Source organism: Anolis sagrei, chromosome 5, assembly GCF_037176765.1.
Source record: "Anolis sagrei isolate rAnoSag1 chromosome 5, rAnoSag1.mat, whole genome shotgun sequence".
Taxonomy (NCBI): Eukaryota; Metazoa; Chordata; class Lepidosauria; order Squamata; family Dactyloidae; genus Anolis; species Anolis sagrei.
The window spans coordinates 185,578,459-185,588,453 of record NC_090025.1 but is presented as its reverse complement, the minus strand read 5'-3'; the positions used below and the strand labels follow the sequence as shown (position 1 = coordinate 185,588,453).

At 39.0% G+C, this 9,995-nt stretch overlaps 1 protein-coding gene across 9 annotated transcripts in view; it reads right to left on the bottom strand.

The window, feature by feature from the left end:
- Positions 1-2,127: 2,127 nt before the first annotated feature.
- The window catches only part of SOX5 (SRY-box transcription factor 5), an 897,493-nt gene continuing 889,625 nt past the window's right edge, over positions 2,128-9,995 (bottom strand). For all 9 annotated transcript variants that reach the window (XM_060776580.2, XM_060776581.2, XM_067469306.1 and 6 more), the window contains one exon: positions 2,128-6,834. In XM_060776580.2, the coding sequence (XP_060632563.2) occupies positions 6,528-6,834 (307 nt within the window). In that variant the 3' untranslated portion in view covers positions 2,128-6,527. The remainder of the gene's footprint in view (positions 6,835-9,995) is intronic.

The window sequence follows — 9,995 nt, the reverse complement described above, 5'->3', positions numbered from 1 at the left end:
TACTCATTTGCAGGTTTAACTTTTACAAATCCTCTATGTGATTAATATGTTCTCTCTAGAAATCTCTAGGTCTTCTATGGCATCTTTGTGGTCAACTGCTGTTGGAAGCTGGCCATAGCGTCATACTGCAAGATCTAAAGAATTCCCAGATGCAATACCCCTCTGAGATTCTCAAGATCTTCTAGAACAGACTTTCCCAAACTATGCTCCACCAGATGTTTTGGACTTCATCTCCCACAATTCCTAACAGCTGGTAAGCTGTCTGAGATTTCTGGGAGCTGAAGTCAAAAACATCTGGAGGGGCACAGTTTAAGAAACACTGCTCTAGAGCTATTCTGTGGTCAACACCTGGCAGAAGTTGACCATAGGGTTGCTCTGGAGGACCTAGTGATTCCTAGAGAGATGTTCTCTCTCACACAAACAAACACACATATATAGTTTTCCCACTTCCACAGAAGTTCTGTACCTTTAACTCCCAAGAAAGTGGAGGCCCACTGTAGGTAGAATATTAAGGGGGATTGTGTTACATACTCCCCAAAGTAAGGAATGTTATCCTTGTCCCAATCTAGTTTTTCCACTGGTTTTCAGAGCATGAGACATATTGACTGGTATCTTGTTAGCAGTTATGGTATCATAAACTGAGCATATGATATCTGAACTTCTACAGTCAAGAATGATCCTAAAAGCCTACCTTTGCAACCCAAAAGCATCTCAATCAAAGTTTTTCGGAGGTGCTGGAGACTAGAGAGCTGGAAAATGATATCGACAGTATGTTTTCAGTCACAAAGAGCTTTGGGACAACCAGATATTGCTGTCTTCTGAGAGGTCTCTCTGACTGCCTCTTCTCAAGGCATCCTGTGAAATGCATGCTGTGGATGGCATTTCCCAATGCTCTCATCTCAGGAACACTTGAGATGCTGCCAAGCTGCAGAGGTAAGTTTTAGGGATGGGCATTGTCAGCCATAACTATGTTGATGGAATTCCATCATTGTAGTTATGACAATACAGAATTTTGGTCATTTTTCTCAGAATTAAGCCTCAGTGTGCTCAGTGGAGCTTGCTCCCTGGAAGGGTGCATAAGATATTAAATCACTCAGGATAAACTCTAGATGATTTAGAATCAACTTCAATGGCAATAAGAAAAAAATAAATCTCAAATGAACATGAAGAAATAGGTTTGAAAATAATGGAAAAATGGAAACAGAGTGGCATAGAACTAGAAGTCCTTAAAGTATGAGCATTAAGCACAATCTAACCAAACCTAAGGTCTGGAATACTCTAGTTAGTTCCAACTGGTCTAGGTTCATTCAAACATGTAGGTAAATCCAACTGATTGCACAGTTCCTCTCTAATCAGGAAGCTGGATGTAGATCAAGCTGTTAAAAATCTGTTGAGCTCCATGAAGGTACTTCTCTTTTGTGCTAACCTTCTCCCTACATTCATAATATGAATATGGCTAAAACTGTAGTATGTCCTCTCCAGGGTACAGGGTTGGTGGAGTGAAAGATATAGTCACTGGAATGTCTAACACTTCTTTAACCTCTATCATTTCAGGATACTTGAGTCCAAGCCTCAACTAGCCCCCCACCCCTACTCCTAGGAAACAGAGGGATGAAGAAACACTTCTTTTTTCCAATAAAAAAGAAAAGAGATAACTCTTGTGCAATATAATCCAGACATAGCTGCACAGGAGGCTGTGCAGCTATGTCTGGATTATATTGCACAAGAGTTATAGGGGATTACACTGTTATACAAGAGTTCACAATGTGTTATGCTCAGCTGTTGTGCAATGATATGAATATTCCTCCACTATCAAATTTAATGGAGGAACCTGAGTTTGTGGTTTTGTTGTGGCCATAAAAAAAATAGCAAAAAAAAAAAAATTTAATGGAGGAACCTGGAAAACTCGTAGAACATATAATTTGTCCAACTTTTAGGTTAGTGTAATATTACTTGCACAACCCAAAATTAGGAAAGCACTTTTGTTCAATGTCTTGCAAAGGGCATAACAGTATTTCCACCAGTGTAAGGCACCAACAGGATTCCAGACATTATACCCTCAAAACAATTTAGGAATCAGGATCCATTCTATGCCAATTACTCACCAATATGTTTCTTATTTATGGAAGGATTTTTAAGTGCTTTGGGCTTTATCAAGCAAATACTCACAAGTCTAATCATGCTGAACATAATTTAGGAAAACTGTACAAATGAAAGTAATGCACTCTTTTCCCTGGGATTAGATCTGCATTAGAAACTATCATTCCTTTTTGAAGCTATCCTTAATGCCCATGGGAGTACATGAAATGGAAACAGGCATGTTGTATGTGTTTTCATCAAAGAATTATTCAAGATCCCGTGGTATCAGAAGTAATGTCTATGAGTTCTTCTGATCACATTAACCTGGTGGAATTAACTTGGAGCAAAAACAAAGTATTCAGGTTCACCAATGTCTATGTAACAAACCCAGACTGTCATTATAAGGTGATGGAAATCAAGCATCCAGCAGTTGTGAGGCAGAACCCACAAGGGTGAGAAGTATTTTGTTCACAATGAAAAGGAACAATCCGATGTTTCTTTTCTTTTAGAAAAAGAGCAAAATGTTCAGTTTTCACATTGTACATTTATCATAATATTTATATTTATATTTCTTTATTTATATTTATATATATTTATAAAAGTTTGTTTTATTTTAACCAGAGTGCTTTGCATGGCTCTAGAGTGTCATTAAATAATCCAAACTGAGTGATGGGAGTGAAGTTAATTAAGACTGAATACAACATTCACATAATTCACCCATCACAAGAAATGTCCATATTTGATGAAACAGTGGGCCCATTTTTTTTCAGGTTATTTTTAAAGAAATTCAAACAAACAGGATGATTGAGACAAATGGAGAATCTGCAGCTGGTTTCCTTTGTATATATCAAAAGTAGGTAAGGATACATTTTTTTAAAAAATACCTTAACAGCTGTACCGTTCATCTGTGTAACTGTGGTATCAAAAAATAAAAATAAAATAACAACATAATATAGAAAAAGAGAAGGGAATAAATTATGCATAATTTACTATATGGAAACAGCTGACCATTGTTATCCTTATCATTATTATAAGTACCATTACAACACTAGCGTGAAGAGTCAGTTCAACTGAAGATGGGAAAACCCAACACATAGTCGGCAAATACATCCAATAACCAATACAAATAAAACATTTCTGACATAGTGTACTACTCTGAAAACCAATCTAGAACAAGTATTTTGAGAGAGAAATTGAGATTGAGAGAGAGAGATAAGATGGAAAATGGGAAGAAAGGGCCAAAAATATCAGAGGAAAGAGAATGATGCTAACTGTAGGATAAATCCAACATCAGGCCTACTTATGTTCAACATTAGCCCACTTGAAATCAAGAGCATTTGTGTTAGCTGTGGCCCAAAATTTCCATTCATTTCAATGGGTCTCCTCCTTGGGAGAATAACACTGAATTTAGTCTAAAGGGATAAGAAAAAATATCATGCATCCTTACCATCCAAAAGGACAGACTTTGCAGAGAGACAGTTATATGTGCAGTAGCATTTTCTCATGAGCAATATGGCCATACTTCTTCACAGGATTAATGGAGATGACTAGAGACTGAGTGATCAATTCTTAAACTGGTTTTAACTGTATTTCATCTTTACTATCCTACTTACTCAAATAGCCTTGCAAGCTGATTTTTCCCCCCTGTAAGGTGTTCTGTAACATTCCCAGTGCTTGGAGTTCTTGAAGTACCATCTGAATTATTCACCACAAAATCCAATATTCAGAGATAAATAACTGGGATTTATACTCTAATAAATGGGTTTAGGATTGCAGGAATACAAGTGGAGAGCTTGGGCAAGGAACTAAACAGAACTCAGAAGCTCTGCACTGTCCACAATAACCTCTCCAGGTTATTTTTCTTTCATTTTGAGAAGGAGAATGATCACATGCATTGGATAAATAGGCAAAGTTTTGGACTGCACTGACCATGGCAACTGTATAATTCTGGTGCTGCAATGTAAAAAAGCATAATTTCTAACTTCTGTATGAATAGTCATACAAAGTTTATGTATTTTTTCGCACAAGATATTATTTGCATGATGTTTGGGGGCTATGCTTTGTGGGTTACAGGTCTGAGCCATCACATGAAAGAGGAGGAGGTTACTGTCCATCTTAACGTCTGGAAACAAAACCCTCCACATTTGTTAAACCCAAATATTATATTAGGAATATAACATTCCAAGTAGTATATTAGAAACACCTAATACACCCTAATGCTATACATAGCACACAAACATTTGCAAATCTATCTCTATATGTAGCAATTTGAACTGTAAAACCAAGGATGTCATGACTCGGTCACTGAGAAATATAACACATAAATGAAAGTTTTCCCTAACAATGGTCTGATGATGCTTTCTTATTTATACCATTATCACTCACAACACACATATACAAATCCAAGATTTTCCATTTTCTCTCTTTCTCTCTCTGTTTCACCTGAGAACAGCACCTATAGTTTCTGTTAACATTTTTTAAAAAATTGATTTACAAAATTCTAACTTTTTCAGTTGTTGGTAACCAGGTTCTCCAAAGGGATTGTCTAAGACACAACATTGTCCTAACTTAAGACAAAAGATGATGCGAAAGAAATAAAGAAAAAAGACAACCAACTAGGAGAGCAAAACATGAAATGGAAGTCATTCAGCCCAGGAGTACAGATTTGGCACTTGCTCAAAGATTATATCTGGTGTGCAACTGGTAAAAAGGGGCCTTGTGGAGGAAGGGAAGGGGTTGATTGGTTGGAGTTGTGGAAACAGAAATACAGTATACCTGGTGTAGCTAATGTGGCAATATTTACTCAGTTCACATGCATCAAGGCTGAAAAGAGCTCCAGGTTGGAGATGGCCAAGCAAGTCTTCCAAGATGACGTTGCCAACTGGCAACTTGGGATCAAGGAAACTCATCTAAGGATTTTTGTAGAGTAGCATGAAATGACAGGCAGGTGTAGCTCCAATTAATTGTAATTTTGGGAACTAGATTATGTATTGGGTGGAGGCCATGGCTCTGTTTTCTAGAATAGAATTTGTTTGTAGCAGAGCTTGGAAATACTATTGTTTGAAATATCAATAGCAGAATCCCTATGATGGCTGGGGGTTTCATGGAACTGTAGTTCAAAAAATAACTTCTCCAAGCACTGAACTGCAAAAGGTCCCTGACCAACCATGAGGCAGCTTCCTATGGTTCAAAAGTATGGACTATAAAACCACGGGATTATGAAAAGGTTGTTATAGCCTGCTAAGGACATACATCTCCATACATTCCATTCTTGCATACAAAAACAACTAATTTCAAAAGTATTTCTCTCCCTGGGGCATTTTTGTACATTTTTGTTGATTTTTCACATTTTGGGACCTTTTTTTGTAAAAAGAAAATCAATTAAAAGAAAACACAAAAGTTTTGTTCCTTTTTGCAAAATTATACTTCTTTCTACTGAATGCATTATGTTTTTCTTTTTTGTCACACAAAACAAGAGGTTTTTTTAGGAAACTTTTTTTCACACATTAACGTCAATTCCGAAATTAACTATTTTCCTCAATGGAATGTCTCAGTTGAGGGTAAGAAAATTTACAGGACTTTTTTTTTTTACATTACTAAAGCCTTCACACTGATCAGCTTGCACTTGTTGAGCCAGCACTGTGCTCTTGAACAGTTCTTGTTTACTGAAGCTGTTCCACATCATGCCCTTGGATCTCTTCTTTGCCCCTGAGCAATAGCTGTATGATAGACTGTGCAATGCCACATGGGCCAAAAACTGGTGTGGTTCCCACATTCCAGCCAGAATAATAAGTACCATGAACTGTACTTCTGGAATGAGGAAAAGGGGAAAAAGTGGCAAAGTTGAAGGGGAAAGTATAAAGGATTTTATGATCTCTTTTTTTTCATCATCAGGTGCATTATTGACTCCGAATCCCCCACCCCAACCCCAAAAATCTTATTTTTCTTTAAACTGTAGCACAAAACAACAGAACACATTCACAAGCCACTTGTTGGCACTGTGTACCTGAGTGAGAATTTTTTCTAGAACATTGTAGAACAAACAGCCATAAAGTTTATTTGAAAAATAATAATAATAATAATAAAAGGTTGAACGGGTAAGACTTCAGTGCTTGGGTATAGCAGCTGAATTACTGGCATTATGTTACCCATAGCTTATTTTGTCCATTATTTTTTTTTCATTTTTGTCATCATTAGTTGTCCTCATTGTCATGGTTTCTTTCTCTGAGCCTTTGTCTCTTTTAATTTTTTCGTTTGCTTTCAAAAAGTTTTTGATGCAGGGCTGATGTCTATTGATCAGCTGATGTCCCAACTAGTTAAGACTAAGAGTTTTAAGTAACAGTCAGTGTTTGAGGATTAAGTTCATGTGCTTGGCCACTGGGTCATGAACCAGTTGGGGCTTTCCTTTGAAGTCCTCCAAGATCAACATCAAGAACTGGGACCCCTTATCAGTTGGCTTGTCCTGCAATGTGATTTTCACTGTCACTGCCATAGTCTACATCGGGGTCATCCTCCTCTTCATCATACTCATCATATATTTCGCCATTGATGTCGTCGGTCTGCATCTCCTCTTTGACGTGAGAGGTCTCCTCGTTTTTGATGCCGTAAGTGCTCTGGATAACAGGCATCCCAGGCTCTGGGCTGCTAGACACACTTGAGTGCTCTGAGGGCAGGTGTGGGGAGGGCATCCCAGCCATGGCAATGGCCCCTGGGTAGACTACACCAGCTGTCGCAATAGGAATCTGTGCTTGTTGTCTGTTGGAAGAAAGGGGAACACAAAGGAAAGTTAACAGTGCTTTCTCAAAGGTGGCCCATTCATTCCCATAAGCTTATAACTTCATGTTGCAGAATCACAGGTGACACTGATCAATATGTAAACTAGTATAAACCTCCCCATGCTCAGCTCCTCTGCTATCACTTTGTGGATAATCAGTAGAGGGAAAAGAACATTCAAATTGCACACTCAAATTATTGGTGGTCTGGAACCACATCTAACTCCTCATAGTGAGAATTCTCATTTGATGCTGCTAGAACACAGCCATACAGCCCAGAAACCACGCAACACTCCAGTGATTCGGGCTGTGAAAGCCTTTGACAACTCATTTAATGACTTAGAGTCGGACATCCACATTTGTGCATTCAAATTTTGTGGATTTGATTATTCACATATTTGATTAAAACATTCTCTGTATTATTTAAATAGATTAAAACATTATCTGTACTATTTAAATAGAAGACTGTGACCCCTTAAAGAAAATATATTATCTGAAAAATGATTATAGAACACTAATACCTAGAAAGTATTGCACTGTACATGACAAACACTTACAAATGTATGTCTATTTGAATAAATAAATAAATCATTAAAAACATTCTCTCTGGGAATCTCTATGCCCTCCAGTGCAGCACAATAATCAATTTCCTCCAGAAATCAGGAATAACACCCAATCTAGACCAGCATTCGCATGGGATTCTGGCAGCAGGAGTCTGAAAACTAACTTTATCTATCTGTGATCTAGACATCTGATCCAATGCTGTGCTTTGGCTCTATATTTCCATAAGACATCAATAATACTTGCAATAACCTTCTTATGCAAGCGTAAAGTGGAAAGTGAGATCATGCACAAAACTCTCCTTTTCAGACATTGAAATCCTGGAAATGTATGCATCTTTAAAAATTTTTAGGCCTTCTCAATTCCTTCTCCAAATCTTGGAACGGCGGCTGTGTTTATATGCCTCCGAAGCTCCAGGGTCCCTGCAAAGCGAGGGGTTTAGCTCTGAGTCTGCTTTTGTTGTCTTGCAGCATGGGCTAATTCAATTGCGATAATATTGTGCAGAACATGCTTCACATTGTAATGTCATCAAAGGTGTGTCCATCTGCAACGGAAAGCCTTGCCACGGGAGACAAGAAGGGAAATCCCTGGAGTGGAGGAGACTGAATTGAGAGAAAAAGCTTGCCCTGGCCCTTTTACAGTGAGGGTACAATACATCTCCGAATGATCCTGCAAACCTCCAGGGCATGGCTGGCACTGAAACTTTGACATTTCCAAATCTCTTGCTTCTTGTCATCAAGGAGAAGGGAGCTGTTCATGCATCAGACAAGCAGAATTATCTGGGGGAGTCAATGATCAGTCTATGTACAGACCTGTATAAAGATTTTTCAATGGGGACTGCTTTATGTATGTGATGCTTGCTGGCTTTGCCTGTGTACAGGTGATCTGTTTAGGAAAAACAATGTTTCTAGCTGGCACAAATTCTATTGGGACAGTCTGTTGACCTCTCAGACCAGACTGACAATGACCGGTGGCTCTTGCTTCAACAGAGTAATATCTCTATTCCATTTACACTACAGAATTAGGTTTGTAGTTCGGCAAGTCTTACAACCTAATCTTATGCAGAGGAGAATCAAAATATATTGAAATCAATCAATCAGTCTGGCATGGGATTGACACAGCCTTAGCTCTACATCTTAACATATGTCACATTCTTCAAAGAACCCAACATCAGTTCCTGATTTATGTCCCCTTGCAGACTACAAACACCTGATTTAGGGCATACCTTTCTGTAGTCGCTATAATTTGGACTACCACTGTTCCCCCCACTGCTGACAGATTTTGGCACGCTGAATAAGGAAGTTGAATAACATTTCAAACCTTGGAAGATTAATATTTTTTCTAACATTGTCAAGCATGAGTGTTGGCGAGATAAGTGGAATTTTGGAAGCTTTGTTGCTGCCTATTCTTCCTCCAAAAGGTCTTCCCCTCCCTCTCTTTTTAATCTCCTGATGCCAAGGATTGGCCGGCATCCCTATGTTTGTTTCTGCGCTTACCAGTGGGATCGCTGGACGTGCCAACACCACAGGGTTAAGCGGCTCAGATTTCTGGGCTGAGCTGCTTATTATAACAATGCACACTGTAGCTGTTTAAAAAACTGCCTGGTGACACTTAGCAGTAGCTGGACAGATTCATCACCGTTCATCGTTCCTGACATCCATTAACCAGACTCAAACAGCCGGCTCTCGTTCCAAAAACATTGGGCACGGTCCAGCCACGGTAAAGCACTTTAGAGTCTCCTTGATTTCAACGGGAGAGATTTAAACCTGCACTTAACTCCTATATTGGAAAATCTGCGGGACTCAAAAGTGCTTAACTTGGGACGGCTATGCATTAATTCAGATATCAGCACTGAATGCCATAATACCACGCAGGCCAGCAGCCACCACTAAATCTTGCAAGAGTGAATTCCTTAAATTGATTGTACATTGAATATGAAGAAATATTTTCTTTTCTTTCTCCAATTGAATCAGGGAAGGCAAGAGAAAGTACAGTACAGTAAGACCCCAGTATCCACGAGAGATACATTCCTGGCTATTTGAAACCACATCACAGAATCATCTGGAGGGCCTAACAAATTCCCAGAGAGACAACCCGCCCCCACTTTTTTTTGGTTGTGTCAGGAGTGACTTGAGAAACTGCAAGTCGCTTCTGGTGTGAGAGAATTGGCCGTCTGCAAGGATGTTGCCTAGGGGATGCCTGGATGATTTGATGTTTTTATCATCCTTGTGGGAGGCTTCTCTCATGTCCCTGCATGAGGAGCTGGAGCTGATAGAGGGAGCTCATCTGCCTCTCCCCGGATTTGAACCTGCGACCTGTTGGTCTTCAGTCCTGCCGGCACAGGGGTTTAACCCACTGCGCCCCTGATATGCATAAGTGAAGCCATAGATGTGGGTTCCATAGTTATGGGGATCTTTACAATATACTCTGATGTTTGGGTATGTGCACTGTTACTTATATAGTCAAACCGGCACCATCTTTGCATACATCTCTAAGCATAAGATTAAAAAGAAAATGGTACCCCTGTCGAATCTCTAATTGCATCAGTCTGAACCAGAAAAACCTTAAATGCCTGCTATTGTT